General features: G+C 53.8%; 1 protein-coding gene across 1 annotated transcript; it reads left to right on the plus strand.

The window, feature by feature from the left end:
- Window positions 1-215: 215 nt before the first annotated feature.
- On the plus strand, window positions 216-24571 carry LOC116950418 (N-acetyllactosaminide beta-1,3-N-acetylglucosaminyltransferase 3-like). The gene is made up of 3 exons (XM_032968140.2): window positions 216-349; window positions 16134-16205; window positions 19574-24571. The coding sequence occupies exon 3, from the start codon at window positions 19575-19577 to the stop codon at window positions 20736-20738; it is 1164 nt and encodes a 387-aa protein (XP_032824031.2). The 5' UTR covers window positions 216-349; window positions 16134-16205; window position 19574; the 3' UTR covers window positions 20739-24571.
- Window positions 24572-25655: the final 1084 nt, after the last annotated feature.

Genomic DNA, 25655 nt, shown 5'->3' on the forward strand with positions numbered 1-25655 from the left:
GAGACGAGGAGGGAGGGGAGAGACGAGGAGGGAGGGGAGAGACGAGCTGGGGGACGAGGAAGGGGAGGAGACGGGGAGCGGGGGAAGTGGGCGGAGGGAGTGTGGGGGGGTAGGGAGAGTGTGGGGGGGGGGTAGGGGGAGTGTGGGGGGGTAGGGGGAGTGTGGGGGGGGTAGGGGGAGTGTGGGGGGGGAGAAGGGGGGGGAGAAGGGGGAGGGCGCAGTCGTTCGAGGCGGTGCGGGGATCCGACGTCGGTTTTTGTTCCCTTGGAGCTGTCTCGGAGTCCGCGGGGATCCAGGCAGGGAGCGGCGGCGACAGGCACGGAGGGAGACACGGGGACACGGAGACACGGTGAGAGGCGCGGAGACACGGGGACACGGGGACACGGAGACACGGTGAGAGGCACGGAGACACGGGGACACGGAGACACGGTGAGAGACATGGGGACACGGAGACACGGTGAGAGGCACGGAGACACGGGGACACGGAGACACGGTGAGAGGCGCGGAGACACGGGGACACGGAGACACGGGGACACGGAGACACGGGGACACGGAGACACGGTGAGAGACACGGAGACACGGTGAGAGGCACGGAGACACGGAGACACGGAGACACGGTGAGAGGCGCGGAGACACGGGGACACGGGGACACGGAGACACGGGGACACGGAGACACGGTGAGAGGCGCGGAGACAGACACCGAGAGAGCGCAAGGGACACGGAACCGAAGCGAGACACGGGGGACGGGCAGAGTGGCGCTCGGGGAGACGGGGACAGTCGATGCACTGCCGGGGTCCTGGGACAAAGACTCGGACACGAAGACCCAGGGAGAGACGGATTAATTATTACTCACAAGCAGACTCGGGGGCAGAGACAGACCTCTGGCTACGCCCTGAGCTGCCTTGTGTCCGCGGGCCGATGCCGAATGAGGGTGAAGACCCCTGGTGGTGTTAGACATGGCAGCACCGTCAGTGTTCGTACTCGGGGCACTCGTGAGCGCTACTTGTACCCGTGTGTGTGTGTGATGCATGTGTCTGTGTGTGTGATGCATGTGTGTGTGTGTGATGCATGTGTGTGTGTGTGATGCATGGGTCTGTGTGATGCATGTGTCTGTGTGTGGGTGTGTGTGCTGCACGTGTGTGTGTGTGGGTGATGCATGGGTCTGTGTGTGGGTGTGTGTGATGCATGTGTCTGTGTGTGGGTGTGATGCATGTGTCTGTGTGTGTGTGTGATGCATGTGTGTGTGATGCATGTGTATGTGTGGGTGTGATGCATGTGTGTGTGTGATGCATGTGTGTGTGTGATGCATGTGTCTGTGTTTGTGATGCATGGGTCTGTGTGATGCATGTGTCTGTGTGGGTGTGTGTGATGCACGTGTGTGTGTGTGGGTGATGCATGTGTCTGTGTGTGGGTGTGATGCATGTGTCTGTGTGTGGGTGTGATGCATGTGTCTGTGTGTGGGTGTGATGCCTGTGTGTGTGTGATGCATGTGTGTGTGATGCATGTGTGTGTGTGATGCATGTGTCTGTGTGTGTGTGTGATGCATGTGTCTGTGTGTGTGTGATGCATGTGTCTGTGTGTGTGTGTGATGCATGTGTATGTGATGCATGTGTATGTGATGCATGTGTGTGTGATGCATGTGTCTGTGTGTGGGTAATGCATGTGTCTGTGTGTGGGTGTGATGCATGTGTCTGTGTGTGGGTGTGGGTGTGATGCATGTGTGTGTGATGCATGTGTGTGTGTGGGTGTGATGCATGTGTGTGTGTGGGTGTGATGCATGTGTGTGTGTAATGCATGTGTATGTGATGCATGTGTATGTGATGCATGTGTGTGGGTGTGATGCATGTGTGTGGGTGTGATGCATGTGTGTGAGTGTGATGCATGTGTGTGAGTGTGATGCATGTGTGTGAGTGTGATGCATGTCTGTGTGTGTGAAGCATGTGTCTGTGTGATGCATGTGTCTGTGATGCATGTGTGTGATGCATGTGTCTGTGTGTGTGTGATGCATGTATCTGTGTGTGTGTGTGATGCATGGGTCTGTGTGATGCATGTGTCTGTGTGTGGGTGTGTGTGATGCACGTGTCTGTGTGTGTGGGTGATGCATGTGTCTGTGTGTGGGTGTGTGTGGGTGTGTGTGTGATGCTCGCTAACAGCACTTGCCCCTACAGTCTGTTAAGGCTATATGAGGGATCTTTGTCTTTTTGTGTGTGTGTGATGCATGTCTGTGTGATGTGTGTGTGATGCATGTCTGTGTGATGCATGTGTCTGTGTGTGATGCATGTGTCTGTGTGTGTGTGATGCACGTGTCTGTGTGTGTGGGTGATGCATGTGTCTGTGTGTGGGTGTGTGTGTGTGATGCTCGCTAACAGCACTTGCCCCTACAGTCTGTTAAGGCTATATGGGGGATCTTTGTCTTTTTGCGTGTGTGATGCATGTCTGTGTGATGTGTGTGTGATGCATGTCTGTGTGATGTGTGTGTGATGCATGTCTGTGTGATGCATGTGTCTGTGTGTGTGATGCATGTGTCTGTGTGTGTGTGATGCTATGAACCTGGCGACCCGGGTTCGATTCCCGCTCACGGCCAACACCAGTGACGATTATCTGAAACGGTCCCAGGCCTCCCCTAGGTCGACTCAGCCTCAAATGAGTACCTGGTGCGGTGTGTAAACATTGCCACTAGGGAGACAAAGGCGGTCGGGCGTGGTGCTGGCCACCCACCCCCTCGTGTACCGTTCCGGCCTTCATAGGTGCTCGCTAACAGCACTTGCCCCTACAGTCTGTTAAGGCTATATGGGGGATCTTTATCTTTGTGATGCATGTGTCTGTGTGTGTGTGATGCATGTGTCTGTGTGTGTGTGATGCATGTGTTGTGTGTGTGTGTGTGTGATGCATGTGTCTGTGTGTGTGATGCATGACTGTGTGTGTGATGCATGTGTTTGTGTGTGTGATGCATGTGTCTGTGTGTGCGATGCATGTGTCTGTGTGTGTGTATGATGCATGTGTCTGTGTGTGTGATGCATGTGTCTGTGTGTGCGTGATGCATGTGTCTGTGTGTGTGTGATGCATGTCTGTGTGTGTAATGCATGTGTCTGTGTGTGTGATGCATGTGTCTGTGTGTGTGTCATGCATGTGTCTGTGTGTGTGATGCACGTGGCCTCAGGGTGCACATAGCCTGGTACAAGCATCGTGGTGACGTCACCGCCACTTAGTGGCGAATGGCGGTTGTTGTTGTTGATGCATGTGTCTGTGTGTGTGTGTGATGCATGTGTCTGTGCGTGTGATGCATGTGTCTGTGTGTGTATGATGCATGTGTCTGTGTGTGTGTGGGGAGTGGTAGTGTAGAGGATAGCGCGCCGCGCTACGAACCCGGCGACCCGAGTCACATTCCGCGTTCACGGCCACCACCAGTGACGAGCATCTGAACCCTTACCAGGCCCTCCCCTAGGTCGACTCGGCATCAAATGAATCCCTGGTGTCACGATGCGTCAACATTGCCACTTGGGATGGTAAAAGTCGGCCGGGCGTGGTACTATCCACACGCCACCCCTCGTGTTCTGTTCTGTCGACTGGAGAGCCACCCTTGTTGTTGTGTGTCTACTCGCAACGTTAGTAGGGGCTGCGTGTGAATGAGCGGATATCGGAGGGATATGAGGCCTCGCCATCAACGGCCATGGTCGATCCACTCTTGGTTGAAGGTCTCCGCACAAGTGTTTGTTACACGAGTGGGCAGCAGACGGTCGGCGATGTCCCCGATCTCCGAACGCGGCACAGAGCCGCGTTACATTGCCGCTCACGGCCGACATCGGTGATGAACAATCCCAAGCGGTCCTGGGCCGCCCCTAGGTCGACTCGGTCTTAAATCAGTACCTGGTGCCTGGTGCAGTGTGAAAAAAATATAAAAATTACTGGGGAGCCAATGGCGGCAGGGCGTGGTGATGGTCGCAGAATTTATCGGTGCTGTCTAAACAGCACCCCCCTACAGTCGTATGGCTATAACGGGGGGTTCTTGTCTTTTTCATAGTATATACAGGTGTGTCCGTACTCCACACTCACCACACTCACCACACTGTCACACCACACTCACCACACTGTCACACCACACTCACCACACTGTCACACTCACCACACTGTCACACCACACTCACCACACTGTCACACCACACTCACCACACTGTCACACCACAATCACCACACTGTCACACCACACTCACCACACTGTCACACCACACTCATCACACTGTCACACCACACTGTCACACCACACTCACCACACTCACCACACTGTCACACCACACTCACCGCACTGTCACACCACAATCACCACACTGTCACACCACACTCACCACACTGTCACACCACTCTCACCACACTGTCACACCACACTCACCACACTGTCACACCACACTCACCACACTGTCACACCACACTCACCACACTCACCACACTGTCACACCACACTCACCACACTGTCACACCACAATCACCACACTGTCACACCACACTCACCACACTGTCACACCACACTCACCACACTGTCACACCAACACTCACCACACTGTCACACCACACTCACCACACTGTCCCACCAACACTCACCACACTCACCATACTGTCACACCAACACTCACCACACTGTCCCACCAACACTCACCACACTGTCACATCACACTGTCACACCACCCTCACCACACTGTCACACCACACTCACCACACTCACCACACTCACCACACTGTTACACCACACTGTTACACCACACTGTCACATCACACTGTCACACCACCCTCACCACACTGTCACACCACACTCACCACACTCACCACACTCACCACACTCACCACACTGTCACACCACACTGTCACATCACACCGTCACACCACACTCACCACACTGTCACACCACACTCACCACACTCACCACCCTCACCACACTGTCACACCACAGTCACCACACTCACCACACTCACCACACTGTTACACCACACTCACCACACTCACCACACTGTCACACCACACTCACCACACTGTCACACCACACTCACCACACTGTCACACCAACACTCACCACACTCACCACACTCACCACACTGTCACACCAACACTCACCACACTCACCACACTCACCACACTGTCACACCACACTCACCACACTGTCACACCACACTCACCACACTGTCACACCAACACTCACCACACTCACCACACTCACCACACTGTCACACCACACTCACCACACTCACCACACTGTCACATCACACTCACCACACTGTCACACCAACACTCACCACACTCACCACACTCACCACACTGTCACACTAACACTCACCACACTGTCACATCACACTCACCACACTGTCACACCACACTCACCACACTCACCACAGTGTCACACCACACTCACCACACTGTCACACCACACTCACCACACTGTCACACCACACTCACCACACTGTCACACCACACTCACCACACTCACCACACTGTCACACCACACTCACCACACTGTCACACCACACTCACCACTCTCACCACACTGTCACATCACACTCACCACACTGTCACACCACACTCACCACACTGTCACACTGTCACACCACACTCACCACACTGTCACACCACACTCACCACACTGTCACACCACACTCACCACACTGTCACACTGTCACACTGTCACATCACACTGTCACACCACACTCACCACACTGTCACACCACACTCACCACACTCACCACACTGTCACACCACGCTCACCACACTGTAACACCACACTCACCACACTGTCACACCACACTCACCACACTGTCACACCACACTCACCACACTGTCACACCACACTCACCACTCTCACCACACTGTCTCACCACACTCACCACACTCACCACACTGTCACACCACACTCACCACACTGTCACACCACACTCACCACACTGTCACACCACACTCACCACACTCACCACACTGTCACACCACACTCACCACACTGTCACACCACACTCACCACTCTCACCACACTGTCACATCACACTCACCACACTGTCACACCACACTCACCACACTGTCACACTGTCACACCACACTCACCACACTCACCACACTGTCACACCACACTCACCACACTGTCACACTGTCACACCACACTCACCACACTCACCACACTCACCACACTGTCACACCACACTCACCACACTGTCACACCACACTCACCACACTCACCACACTGTCACACCACACTCACCACACTGTCACACCACACTCACCACACTCACCACACTCACCACACTGTCACACCACACTCACCACTCTGTCACACCACACTCACCACACTCACCACACTGTCACACCACACTCACCACACTGTCACACCACACTCACCACTCTCACCACACTGTCACATCACACTCACCACACTGTCACACCAACACTCACCACACTGTCACACCACACTCACCACACTGTAACACCACACTCACCACACTGTCACACCAACACTCACCACACTGTCACACCAACACTCACCACACTGTCACACCACACTCACCACACTGTCACACTCACCACACTGTCACACCACACTCACCGCACTGTCACACCACACTCACCACACTGTCACACCACACTCACCACACAAACCACACTGTCACACCACACTCACTACACTGTCACACCACACTCACCACACTGTCACACCACACTCACCACACTGTCACACCACACTCACCACACTGTCACACCAACACTCACCACACTGTCACACCACACTCACCACACTGTCCCACCAACACTCACCACACTCACCACACTGTCACACCAACACTCACCACACTGTCCCACCAACACTCACCACACTGTCACATCACACTGTCACACCACCCTCACCACACTGTCACACCACACTCACCACACTCACCACACTGTTACACCACACTGTCACATCACACTGTCACACCACCCTCACCACACTGTCACACCACACTCACCACACTCACCACACTCACCACACTGTCACACCACACTCACCACACTCACCACACTCACCACACTCACCACACTGTCACACCACACTCACCACACTGTCACACCACACTCACCACACTGTCACACCACACTCACCACACTGTCACACCACACTCACCACACTGTCACACCACACTCACCACACTGTCACACCACACTCACCACACTGTCACACCACACTCACCACACTGTCACACCAACACTCACCACACTGTCACACCACACTCACCACACTGTCACACCACACTCACCACACTCACCACACTGTCACACCACACTCACCACACTCACCACACTGTCACACCACACTCACCACACTGTCACACCACACTCACCACACTGCAGGTCACCTGACTTATCTTCCTGCTTCCTTCCTCGCACTGCTCCACTTTGCATTTCTCTCCTTCGATCATCACCTCTTTCCCCGGGCTCTTACAACAACATCCTGCCTCAAGTGAACAAATGCGTTCACTCTTGTAACTCAAGGTTTGTATCGTGCTCTGCGTTGCTGACCATTTGACGTTGTCGGCCTTTAGACTTGTGCTTGGCAACTTCGTTTTACAAGAAGTATGAATATTTATTTGAGAGCCTCTGAATCTCAAGAATGTATTCATGAGGGTCCTGCATTGGAATGTTTGGCCAGTTGAATGTTTCAGGAGTGTCTGGGAGCAACCTCTCGAACTCAGAGGACCATTGTGCGCATGAAGGGAAAACATTCAGAGGTCCACACAGATGGGTCGCAATCCCATTTGCTGTACTGCAGTCTCCTGGCCATCTCGCAGCCTGGTGAGTTGGGGAGTTTTACAAATCCACGTAATTCACCAACCCTAACCCTCCAAAGCGTTCCAATGAAGATCACGTGGGGTGTGATGGGTAGAAGGCGTGCCAAGGGACATCCGCAGAGGAGACCGTGTGACGATATCGGCTCGCGTGCGGGTCCTGTGGGTAGATTATCACATCAGAGATAGCGGAGGCTTGTGAAGGCCTTCATCCAGCAGTGGAACAATCATGTCTGAAGAAGATAATGATATAATTGCAGGTGCCGAGTGCCGTGTTATGGATTGGTATCTCTGAATGGAAAGCAATGGCGGCGAGTGCTGCCTGCCCTGACGGTGCCCGGTGTGGCACGGCCGCGCCGTGTCCGGTGACCGCGTTCGGTGTCTGCGCGGGGGTCTCTCGCCTGCGAGCTGTGGTCGGGGCGTAGCGTGCGACGTTTCGTTGTGTCAACACACGTGCAGTCTCGACGGTCCCCATTCCCCGCAGCGCGACAGGAGACGTCACTCGCTCCGCTTCGGCGTCGTCAAACTCATCGTCGTGCTTCTTACACAACGCCACAAGTTGAACTCCGAGCAATTGGACCCCAACATTCGGGACGTCTCGCTACCACGCACGCACGCCGAGAGAGAGAGAGGAAGGGCGGTTGCCAATAAACGCTCAGCAGTTCACCAGCATTGGTTCACGCGAGCAACCCGACTCTGCTGATAAGACTGAACATTGAGACCGGTCCAGAGTTTAGCCTCTTTTGCTTTGACCCAATGTTGCTAAAATTACGTCATCAAAGATAGCCGTGTGGCCGATGGGAATGTGTGATATTTCTTCAATGTAGTTTTTTACGCGGTGGATGCAGGCAAGGGGTGGATGCAGGCTAGGGAAGGCAGCACATTGTCTATTTAGTGTCCCGGAGGGCGAGGTTATTGTCACCCACGTGCCCAGCATGCAGGCGATGAGAGAGAGGGAGTAAAATAAAAAAAATGCAGCCTTCCCACGGACAGAGCCGCTCTGTAGAGTGAGCGGCGGTTCAAGGCCGGTACGACACGAGGCGGTGGGTGGTGCGGTCAGCACCACGCCCGGCCGCCTTTGTTTACCCGGTGCTGATGCATTACAGAGCGCACCAGGTACTCATCTAAGGCCGAGTCGACCCAAGGGAAGCCTAGAACTTGTGCACTCGCCACTGATGGAATTAGGGCTGGAAATTAGACCCGGGTCCCCGTGTCCCTTGCGGTGTACAAAACCCCTGCGCCACCGCTCCCCAATCACAAAACCCCTGCGCCACCGCTCCCCATTCACAAAACCCCTGCGCCACCGCTCCCCATTCACAAAACCCCTGCGCCACCGCTCCCCATTCGCAAAACCCCTGCGCCACCGCTCCCCATTCACAAAACCCCTGCACCACCGCTCCCCATTCACAAAACCCCTGCGCCACCGCTCCCCATTCACAAAACCCCTGCGCCACCGCTCCCCATTCGCAAAACCCCTGCGCCACCGCTCCCCATTCACAAAACCCCTGCGCCACCGCTCCCATTCACAAAACCCCTGCGCCACCACTCCCATTCACAAAACCCCTGCGCCACCGCTCCCCATTCACAAAACCCCTGCGCCACCGCTCCCCATTCACAAAACCCCTGCGCCACCGCTCCCCATTCACAAAACCCCTGCGCCACCGCTCCCCATTCACAAAACCCCTGCGCCACCGCTCCCCATTCACAAAACCCCTGCGCCACCGCTCCCCATTCACAAAACCCCTGCACCACCGCTCCCCATTCACAAAACCCCTGCGCCACCGCTCCCCATTCACAAAACCCCTGCGCCACCGCTCCCCATTCGCAAAACCCCTGCGCCACCGCTCCCCATTCACAAAACCCCTGCGCCACCGCTCCCATTCACAAAACCCCTGCGCCACCACTCCCATTCACAAAACCCCTGCGCCACCGCTCCCCATTCACAAAACCCCTGCGCCACCGCTCCCCATTCACAAAACCCCTGCGCCACCGCTCCCCATTCACAAAACCCCTGCGCCACCGCTCCCCATTCACAAAACCCCTGCGCCACCGCTCCCCATTCGCAAAACCCCTGCGCCACCGCTCCCCATTCACAAAACCCCTGCGCCACCGCTCCCATTCACAAAACCCCTGCGCCACCGCTCCCCATTCACAAAACCCCTGCGCCACCACTCCCATTCACAAAACCCCTGCGCCACCGCTCCCCATTCACAAAACCCCTGCGCCACCGCTCCCCATTCACAAAACCCCTGCGCCACCGCTCCCCATTCACAAAACCCCTGCGCCACCGCTCCCCATTCGCAAAACCCCTGCGCCACCGCTCCCCATTCACAAAACCCCTGCGCCACCGCTCCCATTCACAAAACCCCTGCGCCACCGCTCCCCATTCACAAAACCCCTGCGCCACCACTCCCATTCACAAAACCCCTGCGCCACCGCTCCCCATTCACAAAACCCCTGCGCCACCGCTCCCCATTCACAAAACCCCTGCGCCACCGCTCCCCATTCGCAAAACCCCTGCGCCACCGCTCCCCATTCACAAAACCCCTGCGCCACCGCTCCCATTCACAAAACCCCTGCGCCACCGCTCCCCATTCACAAAACCCCTGCGCCACCACTCCCATTCACAAAACCCCTGCGCCACCGCTCCCCATTCACAAAACCCCTGCGCCACCGCTCCCCATTCACAAAACCCCTGCGCCACCGCTCCCATTCACAAAACCCCTGCGCCACTGCTTCCATTCACAAAACCCCTGCGCCACCGCTCCCATTCACAAAACCCCTGCGCCACCGCTCCCCATTCACAAAACCCCTGCGCCACCGCTCCCCATTCACAAAACCCCTGCGCCACCGCTCCCATTCACAAAACCCCTGCGCCACCGCTCCCCATTCGCAAAACAACAACGGCCGCCGTTCGCCATTAACTGACGGTGACATCTCCACAGCGCTTGTGCCAGGCTAGGTGCACTTTGAGGCCACGTGAAGTAGTCGAAGGCTTGATGACAGGAGGTCATGGGACTTACCCGGTTATGGGTTGCCTCACGTGCCAGGCTAGGTGCAGGAGATCAGATGACGTATGCAGCAGCTGTTACGGGTTGACTGACAGATGCAACGCCTGTGCTCCCCACGGTGCCAAATCGCCCACGTGGTGCCCGAGTGGAAATGTGGCAATCCGCCAGCCCCCTTGCTCCGCGTGGCGATTTCCGCCACTGCACGCCGCTCTGAGACCACCATCTGGGACGCGCTGCTGCTTTGCGCCATTGGGATCGGTTCCTGGTCTGCGCTCCGGGAGGGGAGTCACACTCGGCACACAACATCATGTATACTTGTTATTCTTTGGTAAAGCCACGTAAATAGAAAAATATATATATTTTTTAAATATCACGCAACACAAGCAATCGTCATCCGGTGATGAAATATAGCGGGAGAGCTGCCGAGGCAGGATGTTATATAGGTTTGAGATGGGCGTAGCCCAAGGGTCATAAGTGGGCGGGGCTAGAGATGGAATTTGCATGTCAATGTAAGATCGGAGAGCTGCTGAGGCAGGATGTTATATAGGTTTGAGATGGGCGTAGCCCAAGGGTCATAAGTGGGCGGGGCTAGAGATGGAATTTGCATGTCAATGTAAGATCGGAGAGCTGCTGAGGCAGGATGTTATATAGGTTTGAGATGGGCGTAGCCCAAGGGTCATAAGTGGGCGGGGCTAGAGATGGAATTTGCATGTCAATGTAAGATCGGAGAGCTGCTGAGGCAGGATGTTATATAGGTTTGAGATGGGCGTAGCCCAAGGGTCATAAGTGGGCGGGGCTAGAGATGGAATTTGCATGTCAATGTAAGTTCGGAGAGCTGCTGAGGCAGGATGTTATATAGGTTTGAGATGGGCGTAGCCCAAGGGTCATAAGTGGGCGGGGCTAGAGATGGAATTTGCGTGTACGAAGCTGTGGAGGTGGCCTTTGTATTGTGAGAGATTGGCCTGTCAATGTAAGAGAACCACCGCAACGGTGGCTGTACTAGTGAGACATTTAGCCTGGTAATGTGAAGACATTTAGCCTGTTAATGTAAAGACATTTAGCCTGTTAATGTAAATACATTTAACTTGTTAATGTAACTCAGAGAGTTGGAATTTTTTTTTCCTGCCTCAGCAGCTCTCCCGCTATCTTTGTTCACCTGATGACGATTGCTTGTGTTGCGATCGAAACGTCGTGATATTTGTATTATTCTTCGTCTACGTGGCTTTACTGAAAGACACAAAGAATATGAATTCTTGCAGTCACGAAAGCTTTAAGTCATGATGTATACTTCTGTTTATGGCTACTTCTAGTCACGTGCCACCTCCCTATTCAGCGACAAATGAAGCCCTGGCGCAGTGCACCACTGCCCTCGTACGCGAGCTGTGGTTTTGACGGAACACGGCTCGGACAGACCACCGTCAGAGTTCCAAGTCTCAGGCTTGAGCCTCACTCGGCAGTGCAGTGACATCGCTGCTGCACGGCGCTCATTATGGCGCTCGCACTGCCCCCCCCCCCTCCTTTAGACCAAGGGTCAGAGCCGATATTGCTAGCACCTAAGGTAGCAAAACTTTAGTCGTACCAATATAATACAGAATTTCATAATCCCACTAATCTCAAATAATTTTGGTTTTGTTTATGGTTTATTTTGGAGCGGGTAAAACCCATTGGGCAATAAATGCAATTTTTTTTATGAGTCATCGGTTACACAAATAGAAACCTGATGACAGCAACAACAACATTACCAACACGGTGCAAACGGCACACAATGGTTTACACGTGGTTTACTTTCATTGGCCAAAAATTTGCATCCACTAAAGTGATGCTTAGCGAGGGGCATAGCGGGGGGGGGGGGGCACAGCGCATTTGTCTGAATATGTGTGCGCCCGCATGTCAAACTCGCCCCTCGTTTCCATGAACACTTTGCGAGCGACGATAGCGAACGCCTCCTGATCCTCGCTCTGTACGCGTTCTGTCTGCACGGCATGGTATTTGCCGTATCTATTTATTCACCCCCAAAAATCCTGAAATCTGCATGGGGTGCAGGAGTTTCAAGAGTCGAGGAGCAGTAGGAGGAGTGGGGGCTGGGTGGGAGGGAGGGAGGCGGCGTGGCGCGCGCTCCCTTCTGAGCCAGTCCCACGTGGCTCACTGCCGCTGCATCATTTCCAAGTCCGTGCTCTTCAAGCGCTCCGAAGCGTTTTGAGTGAAACTTGGAAACAAGCGACAGGGAGCGCGACACAGCCCACTGAAGCAGCTCCGCTCCGGTGGACTCGGCGTGGCCGGTGCCCCGAGGGAGGGGGCTGCCATCGGGAGGAGGAGGCGCTGGGCCCGGCTGCTGTGGGGCGAGCTGACGCTCCAAATAACACAGAGAGTCGGCTAACACAACAGTCAGCACCTTACCTGGTGGTTACGTTCTTCCAAAGATTACTTAATTTGAGAGAGAGACAAAACACAGACACAGGGACACACAGACAGACACAAGCAGAGAGAGACAACACAGAGACAGAGAGAGAGAGACACAGCACACAACCCCCCCCCCCCCCTATTTGTCTATTTAAGGCCTCAGCACAGAGGCGTTGGGTCTCTGTGTGTCTATGTTGTGTCTCTTTGTGTCTCTGTGTTGTCTATCTGCTTGTGTGTCTGTCTCTGTGTCTCCATGTCTGTGTTTTGTCTCTCACTCAAATTTAGCAAATCATTTATTTTCTTTCTACGTGACTTTTCCGAAAGAACCAAAGAGTAATTCCCGCAGTCACGAAAGCTTCAAATCAAGTTTTATTTAATGATTGTTTATATATTTTTAAGATAAAGAATGCATTCAAATATTAAAAAATACCCCCCAAAATAAGTGGGCGAATTTAAGTCTCTTCAAATCGAGGTGCAGAATCGATGCACTGGTCTTAATTAATTAGTCTCAGTGAGAACACTGAATCATCTCTCAGCATCGTTAATGATAAATGATTTTGATTTAAAGCTCTTGTGACTGCAGGGATTCATATAAAATGTTATTGTTTTATATTTTTATTATTTTATTGTTTCCCTTCTACGTGACTTTACCGAAAGAACCAAGAATATGATAAATGATTATCAAACCAAGCAGGCAACATACCTCCTTACATTTTTCTTGCCACATGACAAAAAAATAGTTTTGTTAGCACATTCCATCGGTCACGCCTTCCGGGAGTGAATTCTATCATCAAACTTGGTTCAAATTGAGCAAAACTGGTTTTGACATTGAGAATAGGGTTTCCCCTTTTTTATGGCAACAAAACAGGTGTTGAGATGCTAAAACACCAAACTGAAACATTTTACAAGGAATTATGTCTGCATTAACCATTATTATTACTCTGATAGTGCATTGTCTTTGTGCTGTACGCCTTTTGGCATCCTCTGGTCTAATACCGTTTGGGACTAGGCACAATTGAAAGGTGTCTATGGTGTGGACCAATCAGTTTCAAAGACAATGCATATATTATCAGTGTTTTTTGGTTGCATTCTGACCACTAGTATTGTGGTTAATGCAGACATAATTCCTTGTAAAAGGTTTCAGTTTGGTGTTCTAACATCTAAACACAGCTGTTTGTTGCCAGAAAGAAGGGGAAAACCTATTCTCATATTTTGGTACTGGCAAAGGAGGTCCCATGATGGTTTTGACATTCCTTTCAGCGTCTCATCAGAAGCAGTTGGGCTGCTTTAACCATTGCTGCTGAAATGGTCAGATGTTTATAGGCAAGCGCCATTTCTGTTAGATATGGGTCCTAGTTTGACACAAAACTCCAATACACAGCAGCAAACAATAATTGGCGCCATTGTGAAGACTATTAATAACAAACAGAAATCCTTCACATGTCAGCCCCTCCACGTCAAACGAGCAACATTTTTACGCGACTTGAAAAGAGAGAATCTTGTGTCCTAGCGACCGGAGGACTTTGTGGCGCCGTGCGGAGGTCTCGCTGCGCCCAATTCCGAGCGTGGTGCGGACGGCCGCCCAGGATCCCGCGGGGGCAGCGCCGGTGGTAGCGGTGGTGGCGGTGGTGGTGGCGGTGGTGGTGGCGGTGGTGGCGGTGGTAGCGGTGGTGGTAGCAGTGGTGGTGGCGGTGGTGGCGGTGGTGGCGGTGGTGGCGGCGGTGGTGGCGGTGGTGGCGGTGGCGGCGGCGATGGCGGCGGTGGTGGCGGTGGTGGCGGTGGTGGCGGTGGTGGCGGTGGTGGCGGTGGTGGTGGCGGTGGTGGTGGCGGTGGTGGCGGTGGTGGTGGCGGCTCTGCATGCGAGACCCCTTGGTGCGTTTCCTCGTTAAGCCGTTGCCGCGGCCACCTAACAAGATGCCCGGCACAGCGACGCTAATGATTGCCTGCAAAGATTTGCGTCAAAAACTGGGACGCATAACTAACAGGGGGGGGTCCTCTCCTATAAACGTCTGGCAGTTCACCAGCATTGGTTCAAGTGAGCAGCCTGACTCTGCTGATGAGACGCTGAATGAGTTCCAAATAATTAATGCACACCGTTGCTGCCTTGTGTTGAAGGCCTTAGGTCGCTTGTAAATTGTGAGTTCTTTAAGCCAGATTATGTTAATTATTGCTATCCAGGGTTAAGTATGGGTTCGAGTTTTGTGCGTCTGTCAAAGGTTACTCACAATCTCGTTCAGATTGGCTTTTGTCAGTATCAAGGTACAAGATGCAATTTAGCTCACTTGCAACCAAACTAGCGTGTGACGCGCTCTGCAATCGACGACAGAACGCATTACAACAGCAGGAGAATGTGTCGTCGTCGTCGTCGTCAGATACGCGACGTGAGAAACGCAACTTGAATAAATTGGCTCGTGCGGATTTAATTACGGACAAAAAGTGTTGCGTTGCGTGTACGTCTCTCGGCCTGTCTGTTCCCATCCTGCGTCGACTTGCCCCTCGCGATGAGCTCTCTCTCTCGTCTACTGATACGAATGCCGTGGCTTCAATGTGCTGGTGACGTCATCACCGCCAAACAGGGCGATGGGAATCTTCTTTACCTCAAAACGATGCCCCACCATGCTCTTGGCACATGGCCTCCGCACAAGTGAAGCGGCTTCCCCCGTGATGGGTCTAGCCCCCAGGGAGCCGCGTTCTGCCATGCCACCTGCGGCGTGCGCCGCTCGGCGGCGGTCGTTTCGCCCGCTCGGCAGTTTGTTCAATGCAGCAAGTTTGTGTTTTCGATTTCCGTTTCAACAAGAACTTGTTTCGCAGGTTGTGTGCGTGTCATCGCTGCTGGGAGTGCTTCACGGTCATTGTGTACTCGTAGCTTATATCAGGGGTTTTAAAATGTTAATTCGTGTGGTGCAATGCGTGTGTGCGTGCGTAAGAGCAGGCGCCGTGTCTCCCTGGAGGAAGGCTGCTGCGGGGCACTTCTAATCCCACGCCGCCTATCGCTTCCAACGAGGTTCGTCGTCAAGAGCGTGCGTCAGCGTTGCACGTGTGCTGAAAAACGCGTCGGCACCTGGGAAGCGGTGGCGTGGAGATAGCGGTGATGTCACCCCAAGCGTCATAGCGCAAAGCCAGCATTAAAAATAATCTGCATCTCGTGTGCATAACATGGATGGCCGCTGAGAAATGGTCCCAGCGTAATTACCACGATCACTAACAAACAGACCTGCGTGCTTAGAGCCAGGGACTTACCTGGCTCTGTGCCCGTGGAAAGTTCCTGCCAGGCGAGCCTGCTGCTTCAAGCCGCTACTTGTCTGACTGACGATGGTAAATCCTGCCGATGGGAGTCACATTTCAAATTGGTTTTCTCCATTTTTGAATAAATAAAAACTGAACGCATTGATAATGACCGATGCCATGAAAGGAAACAAAATATTAAGTGAAGTCTCCAATTGTTATCCGCTCTGTCTCCATGGCCTCTGTGCTATGAAGAAGGACCATTGCCCAACACATCACCTTTGATAGATTAGCCCTTTTTAAGGTTGCAACAGCCTCACCAGAGATAGATTAGTTCTGTTTAACACGTAGGCTTTCGCGACCAATATCATCCATAATAGAGGTTGTTTGGGTTAGATCGCGTAAATATATAAAGGTGTCCTTAAACCTGCCACCACCCAACACAGCCAACTAGTAAGGATTGTCACGTAAAGAGAATGTGCCAATTCGTTACTAGTGCAGCACACCGGTGGGTTGGAGAGCAAAGCCACAACATTTAGAATTTGAATATGATGTTTTGCCAGTAATTACAACTAGCTTCATCAGGCAACAGACAGATTTGTAGAGAAATCCTCCCCTTTCGTTCCTTAAATAGAGAGAGAGATGTCATGACGTCACTTGTGAGCCTTTCTTGCGCGAACGGTGGGGGAGGATTAATGAATTTTAATGACTTTGGATACTCATTGTCATTTGCGTTATGGTAATCAATGTACATTATGCATAAGCGAGCTTTATTGTTCTTGTACCTCGATTGTGTGCTACAAATAGCCGTACTAACGGTAATCCCTATTGAAGTATGGTAAAATAACACAGCGTTTACTGAAAGCACACACTGACCCCTATCTGAATGGAGAGTCACACCATCACCCCGCACAGAAATCCACTCTCATCAAGACGCTCATGCACTGGGCTATAAAAGTGTCAGATGGTGATAGTCTGAGAAGTTAAATTAAACATGTTAAAGAAGTCTGCAATTGAACGGTGACAATGATGCACAAATGAACAGGGCATTGAATGCCAAAACCAAATCAAATAACACGAGCGTTGAAACTCACCAAGTAATTAAAGTTATTAAAATACCGTACATTGCGGGAGCAACTGATAAACTCGCCAAATGTCTGGAAAATCAAAACATCGAGTCAGATTTGGCACGGTACATAAAATACAGAAATTACTATCTAGTACAAAAAATGTATTACCGAAGCTATCAACAGAAGGTGTGTACAGGATTAACTACAGTTGTGGCAAATACTATTTTGGGCAAACAGGATGAATGATCAGCACGAGACTAAAAGAACACCAAATAAATATTAAATACTCCCAAATACAACTGTCGGTAGTGGCAAAACCCGTGTGCCAATAAACACTCAATTGATTTTGATAATGTTGAAGTTCTGTGCAAAACTAATTAGAGAATCTATCGAAATTGAGAGAATTAAAAATAATTTTAACTGTTCAGACAGCTACAGACTTCGTTCTGTTTGGAAGCGAATCATAAAATGAAACAATGTTTAAATGCATGCCTGTACAGGTCACCATACTTCAATAGTGATTACCGTTGGTACGGCTATTTTAGTATACACAATCGACAGGAGGTACAAGAGCAATGGGCTTGCATAATGCGCATTTAATGTGCGTTGATTACCATATAAGTCCCCCCGCACTTTGCGCAAGAAGGACACGCACGTGACGTCATCGCATCTATCCCTCTATTTAAGGAATGAAACATGAGTATTTCTCCACAAATCTGGCTGTCGCCTGATGAAGCTAGTTGTAATTACTGGCGAAACGTCGTACTCAGATTGTAAATGTTGTGGCTTTGCTCTCCAACATACCGGTGTGCTGTACTAGTGACGAATTGGCAAGTTCTGTTTACGGGTGGTGGCGGATTTAACGACACATTTATTTACGCGATCTAACAAAAAAAAAACTATTATGTACGCATCCGTCACTCGCTGCATCTCCCTCACGGTTCGTTGTACGGTAATGACGAACCCGTCAAACAAAAGCATTTCTGTTGGTGAGGACATTCACGGGGAAAAAGTCGTCGGTCCGCTTTAACAACGCTCTTCCACCCGAAATTGATAAATATAACGTCGAATCCAAAAGCAGTAGGAGCCAATATCTTGCGGAAGAGCGACGCGGTGTTTATTGGTAGAATCGTCCGGGAGTGCCCCACCGACTTATATTTGAACCTCTTACGCTTGACCTCATCATTCCCTTCAAGCCTCTGGCTCCGTCGCTGTCAACGCCACGCTGCAGGGGCTTGGCGTCAAAACCTGGACATCTACGAAAAAGAGCTTCATAGCTCATCGGATTCCTCCAGTCTAAATAAAGATTATGATCCCTGCGCAGCACGAGCGGTCACGACGTATCCCACGCACGCGAAGCGCGGGCAGTGCGGGCAGCGCGGGCAGCGAAACGAAGAGGCGGGCGAGATGGGGCGCGTTTCGAAAGTGTATTTTTATAACGAAACCGACAGAGCAAGTTGCCTAGAGAAAAAGACGAGCGTTTAGACCGGCGCGTGTCACCTTCCCTCACGTGGGGATCGGAAACATGGACTCGGCTGAAAAGTGCACGGAGCGGCACGCGGAGTAGCACGCTTGAAGGTTCGCCGAGACGCGACGAGAGGGGGAAACGGCCCTGCTTGGCGAGAGGCTCTGCGCATGCGTCCAGGACGTGCAGCGACACGCGGTGCCGCTCCGCACGCCGCCGGGAGGCCCCGCGCTGGCCGGGGCTCGCGGACGCGCAGCGCTGCGTTTCCGTTTTTGTCTCTCTCCGACCGTCTGCTCTGTGTGCGTGGGCCTCCGTCGCCGAGTGTCACCTTCCCTGAGCGACCGGTTTTCGGTGTAATTGCCGTGTAGTTTGATCTGTGGGTGCCGGTGGAAGGAAGCGTGCGTGTGCCCGCGTGCGTGCGTGTGTGCGTGTGTGTGCCCGCGTGTGCCCGCGTGTGCCCGTGCGCGTGCATGTGTGCTCGTTGCCTGTGTGCGCGTGTGCCCGCGTCTGCCCGTGTGTGCCCGTGTGTGCCCGCGAACAGTAGAGTGTTTGTGCTGCAGAGTAAACCGGTATGAGACGCCTGTTCACCCGTGTGCCGTTCCCCGCCGGCAGGATGATCAACCTCACCATCTTCGCCAAGCTACTGCTGTCCAGAGAGGCGTCGTTCTTCTTGCTGCTCCTTGCGGGCTTCGGCTTCCTGGTGGTGTTCGTGACCGTCGAGCACCCGAACGGGCCGAGCAACGTGGCCCTCCTCAACCTGCCGAAGTTCTCTGGCGCCGGCGATGACGACGCCGCCGCCGCGTGGAGCGCCGAGCGGCTGCTCCCCGGCCCCAAGTGCTTGCCCAATGACAGCGTTCAAACGAAGTTCGCAAACTTTGCGTGGTTCCCGTCGCACATCCAGCGGTTCCTCGCCTACCGGCACTGCCGCTCCTTCCCGCTGCTCGTCGACCAAGCCGACAAGTGCCGACGCGATGCGGCCGACGGGGAGCGGCCGGTGCTTCTGCTCGTCATCAAGTCCCGGCCGGAGCACTACTACCGCAGAATGGCGATCCGCCACAGCTACGGGCAGCAGCGCGAGACGAGCGGCGTGGTCGTCCGGCGCCTCTTCATCATGGGCCTGTCCTCCAACAAGGACTTTCAGAGGCTGGTGCGCTACGAGAGCGCCACCTACAAGGACGTGCTGCAGTGGGCATTCGACGAGGCCTTCTTCAACCTGACGCTGAAGCAGGTGCTCTTCATGGCGTGGTTCCAGCGGCGCTGCACCGACAACGCCACCTTCGTGTACAACGGCGACGACGACATGTTCCTCAACACCGAGCGGCTGGCTTCCGAGCTGCGGTTCTTACCGATGAGCGAGGACCTCTACGCGGGCCTGGTGATCAGGGATACGGAGCGCGTGAACACGCGGATGAGCAAGTACTACGTCCCCGAGGAGATGCACAGCAGCAACGCGTACCCTCCCTATGTCAGCGGCGGCAGCATCCTCATGACCGCGGCCACCGTCAGGAAGTTCTACGGCGTCTCGCACGAGATGGAGCTCTACCCCATCGACGACGTCTTCTTCGGCTTCTGTGCCGACCGGCTGGGGATAGCCACGCACAACCACCATGGCTTCCGGACGTGGGGGCTGCGGTCGCGTGGCTTCCTCACCGGTCTCCTGGGTGACCGCCTGCCGGCGCCGTGCTCGCTGCGCCAGATGGTCGCTGTGCACAAGTTCAAGCCCAAGGAGCTGCTGCAGCTCTGGAAGCAGCTCCAGGCGACGACCGAGGACTGCTGACGGCTCCCCCTCCACCTCCTCCGTTCCTCCCCCCCCAGACGTGACCACCGTGTTTGTGAACGCTTGGTTTTGCGAGTTCGAATCGTCAATGTTAGAGCGCGTTGGCGCTTTGCTCTCTCCAGAGTGGCCGTCTGCGCTGCGCGTGGTCAGGGTCTGCTGTTGTCTGCTCTCTGCCGCGTGCCGGCTCGGCGACTCGTCGCTACGGATGCCAAATCGGCGATGGCAATGCGGGGCGGGGGTTGTGCATCTCCGCGGTTTGTTCCGATCTCGCGCAGTGCCGCGTCGCCAAACGCGCTCCGACGCCATGCCCCAGCACTGGTGTAGGCGCTGGCCACGGCGGCGGAGCGTGGCAGAGCGCTGCGGTGAACTCGCCGCTCCCGTGAGTCTCCCTGCACATGGCTCGTGATGCTGTCGAGGGGTTTCCACCGTGGGTTGTTTGAAGCGGGCTGCCGTGTGCGTTATGCAGGCACGGCGGTCGTGGCTCTCTGTAGCCGTGTGAATCCCGTGGCGAGCCGGTCGCGTTACCGAGCGGCCCCCCGAGTGGCCGCGAGTTCCTCGTCTCGCGTGGCGCTTTGACCCTTGACCTGGGTTCATCCCGAGGCCATGCACAGCTTCCTGCTGCTTTGGTTTTAATTTTGTTTTTGAAAAACGATTCCTGAGCAAAGGCCCAGAACGTCATGTGGCCAGCAGAAAGCGGCACAATGGGAGCTGCGGGCACCCGACGGGGGGAGACGTCGCATCTCCGTGGGATCTACCGGCGGCACGTACCTGCTCTAGAAATGACGGGTTTTTTTTGGGGGGGCGGGGAGTTAATTCGATGCTGTGAGAAAGAAAACACAAATATCTCGTTCAGTGTAGATAGGAATAATCTTGATTTGAAGTTTTCGTGACTGCAGGAATCCATACTCTTTGGTTCTTTCAGTAAAGTCACGTAGTAGTATAAATACGTGACTATTTAATTTTATTTCTACCTACGTGGCTTTACCGAAAGAACCAAAGAGTATAGTTAGGAATAGTTGTTTCGACAGCGCAGTATTTTTATTTCCAGCCCGTGGGGGTGGGGGACTGGAGTTCGCCAGGACGGGGGTGGTGATGATGAGATTATTACGTGCGATCCGTGACACGGGGGAGCGGTTCGCGCTCCGCCGCCGGTCGACTATGCGAGCACGAAGGTTACGCAAAGTTGCGGCGGCCGACGGGAGAGATTTGCACAACGTCTGGCCGCTGGACGGAACCGGCGCGACGCACCGTTCTCTCCGTCCGTGGTCGTCGTGCGGCCGGCTATGGCCGAAGAGCGATGCCCACAAGGGCCGTGGTGCTGGGCGAGGCGCAAGCGTCCATGCCACCGGTGGGTGGCCACGCCGCCGGCTTCAGTGACCGCAAGTGGAGCCGGCACGGGAGCCGGCTCCACTCCTCTGACAGAGGCCGCCAATTCCACATCGATTTGCATGTGGGAGGACTTGGTGGCCTCACTGTTTGGGTCAGGAGCGTTTTTGTAAAGATGTGTCCATTTATTTCCATCCTGTCAATGATTCCAACCAAATTGTATTTGAACAAATGGCACGACAGCCCTCTGTCGATCTACTGGTGGATAAGGGCATCCCGTGCCGTATCGTTCTTGGGCAATGTTTGACCATACTTCACCACGCTGATCAATGCGTGGGTTGGTGAAGGTGCTTGTTCAAACAAAACCGTGGATTCGTAAACCCATAATGTGGGGAGTCGGCGGCATGGTACCAGCCAGCGAACCCCCGCGGGGTCACGGTCTCCCTCCCGCGTGGCGTGGGATTACATCGGTTTGTTGCGTTTTCTCAGTTACCATGGCGACCGGACACGAGCCTTCTGTTGCCGGCCAACTGGACACGAGCCTCCTGTTGCTAGGCAATAGTACAGTGTCACAGCGCACATTCAGCCATCGAGCAGATGCACGCAAAGCAGAGTGAGGCCCGGGGACAGGGCGAAGCCCACGGTGAGAGAGAGGCGGCACGGCTCGCGCTCGCAGGAAGGCGCTGCTGCCGATGCGCGTTCACGTTTGAGCGACGCCGTCAAAGCAAGCGGGCTTGCACTGGAAGGGACGATGGTTGGTGGACGAGAATCACGACGGACCGCAGGCGTGGCGACGGAGCGGTGGAACAGATTGTGGCGAAGTCCGCGTGCGAGGTGGTGCAGGTTTGGGTGGAGGCCTTCGTCCAGCAGTGCATTGAGCATGGCTGTTGACGGTCACATACAAGTACCGTGAGGGTGGTGCTCTTGTGTGAGGTAGTGCGCAGAAATTGGTGACGCGTGGCACACGGGGAGTGGTGCATGAACACACGATGTCTGTGGAAGCGTGACACTGCGAGTGTATGACGGTGGTGGTGGTGGTGCTGACTGTGGTGGTGGTGGTGGTGAAGGCCCATGGAGACCCTCGCGTTTGTCTTGTTTATTGACTTCATCATTTCACGAGATGATTTATTTGTATAAAAAAATCGTCAGAGCGGTTGTTACACGGTAATCGTAATTTTTATTTGTAACGTGATATTTACATCACTCAGGTCTCGATGTTCAACCTCAAAAGGAACAAGGCTTTGATCGTAATTTCCAAGCGGCTGTTAATTAGGTCAATGCGCAATGTGGACCTTGCACGGCTGAATCTCCGACGCGCGTTTGAGGTGTACCGTGTGTTGCCTGGCACTATGTCCCGTTGATTTGCCCAAAAAGCCCCCGGGGGACGTGGCGCGAAAACGTCGGACGTGCCGAGCAACACACAGCAGGAGCCGAGAACGCTTTGGAGAGTAGCAGGGAAACCGCGGCAACCAGCCCCCAGCGCACGGACGCTCCCTAGTCACGGCGCCTTCGGCAATCCCGACACGGAGTGTTCCAAGCGAACGGGTGGGGGATGATGGATTAATGCCTCGTGGATGCTTTGTAGAGTTTCTGTAACGTCGTTCATATGGTGTTCGTGCTAATCGACATTTCGACAATCGCTTGAAGAGGACGTGAGCGAGAGGAGCCCTCTTCGCCGTTCAAGCGTGGACAGGGTTTGAGTCGTGCCCTTGCGGAGCTGTCCCGCCACGGCGTCGCCGCTCGTGTCACTCGCTCGTGTCACTCGTGGTATCACTCGTGGTATCACTCATCGTATCACTCTCATACTCTCGAGTCATCGCTGTGGCAAAAGTCACATCGGCTAAAAATGTCAAACGCCACCTGCCCTGGTGACAATCAAAGTCCGCGGGGCCGCACGCCGATGCGGAGCACTTGCGGTGCTGGGTAGCGCCGTGACACTGCGATTTTGATTTTGCAAAACGCCAGATTGTCTGGTACCGAGTGCTGGACCATGGCAATATTTTCAGGGTTGATGGTCCATACGCAGGACGTCTGGAGCGCACGCTTCTGGGCGCCGTGGCGAGCTGTATGGCTCGGCCGAGGAAATGCACTCGAGACTTTAAAGAGACGTGCTGACGACGCACAACTCCGTTATTTATTGTGAACTAAGGTTAATCAATGGTCACGGCCTAGGCAGGGCCCTACTCCTCTTGAGCTCGAGGCCCAGGAGCAGTAGCGGCCTTTGCTCGTGGTGATGGAGCCAGACCTGGCCAATGCCGGTCATACCGAGCAAACGGCTCGCGTGAAGCCTGCCGGGCCCCCCCCCGGGTCACCGACTCTGCGAGTGTGACTGTAACCCTCCTTGCCGACTCCTGTGACCTAAGCTATGTTCTGATTGTATATTTTTTATAGAGAATATTTTTTTGTCGATTTGTACGCAGTGTTACATTATTATTGAGCCCCAGTTTGTTACTATTTTGTACGCCAATGTACATGTTTGGCTGTAATAAAGGTGAATGTTAAACGTTTTCACGTTCACATTTTACTTCTTGGAATATACTCTTTGGTTTTTTCGGTAAAGTCACGTAGGTAAAATAAAATAAAACAACTAAATTAAATCACGACGTTTCGGAGGCAACACAAGCTTCCGTCTTCAGGTGGAATAGTCAGCAGAATATCTGCTGTGACTATTCCACAGATATTCTGCTGACTATTCCACCTGAAGACGGAAGCTTGTGTTGCCTCCGAAACGTCGTGATTTAATTTAGTTTTATTTTACCTACGTGACTTTACCGAAAAAAACAAAGTATGAATCCTTGCAGTCACAAAAGCTTCAAATCTAGAATTCTTGGAATATCTCACGTGGATAACCCCGTGAGAAGGAACTTCCGCAGTGTGCGCGGTGTCCTGGGATGCTGGGGTTGTTTCCCCCGCTTCCGAGTTGTTCCCAGTGGCTAGGTAGGTCACCGTCCATCCCGCGCTCCATCGTGGCAAGTCCTCCTGCGCTACGCTACATCGACTGTCCGCCAGCGAGTGGGACCCGAGCCTGTCCACGCGCTGCTGCGTCGCGAAATGTTTCCGGCGACATGCACGATCGGACACCCTGCCAGAGGGAGAGCGATGCGTGTGGGTGATTCTTAGCCGTTCCCGGACACGTTGGTGGGCGCCTGGACACCGCTCACACCCCCCACCACCCCTCACGATGAAGATTCATCTCCACCCCAGGATAATTAGGACTCTTCCCCCCCCCCCCTTGGTATTTTCCACAGCGAGCCAGGGCACACCGGCAATTACGGGCGTGAGGCGCTCCTTCGCACGTGCCCAGGTGACTTCGGTGAAATGTCACGAATCGGGCTCCCAATTAAATTGATGAGCAGACCAACTCTCCAACGGTGTAGTTTGTGGCGACATCTCGTGGCCGCAGATATAATCTGCACCCATTATGATGATGAAGCCTGCACGGACAGTAAAGCACACATTCTTAGTTGTGATCGGCTGCACGGAGGCCGCTGTCCGCTCACAAACGTCGTTCCACCGCGGCCCTCGACGCCGCCATTCCCGGAATCTGCGGCGCATTGGAGCCGCGGGTCTGTGACGTCACAATTAGGGTCG

The sequence above is a fragment of the Petromyzon marinus genome, chromosome 39, assembly GCF_048934315.1.
Source record: "Petromyzon marinus isolate PM22_M1 ecotype Great Lakes invasive population chromosome 39, UKy_Petmar_22M1.pri1.0, whole genome shotgun sequence".
In the NCBI taxonomy this organism is placed as follows: Eukaryota; Metazoa; Chordata; class Hyperoartia; order Petromyzontiformes; family Petromyzontidae; genus Petromyzon; species Petromyzon marinus.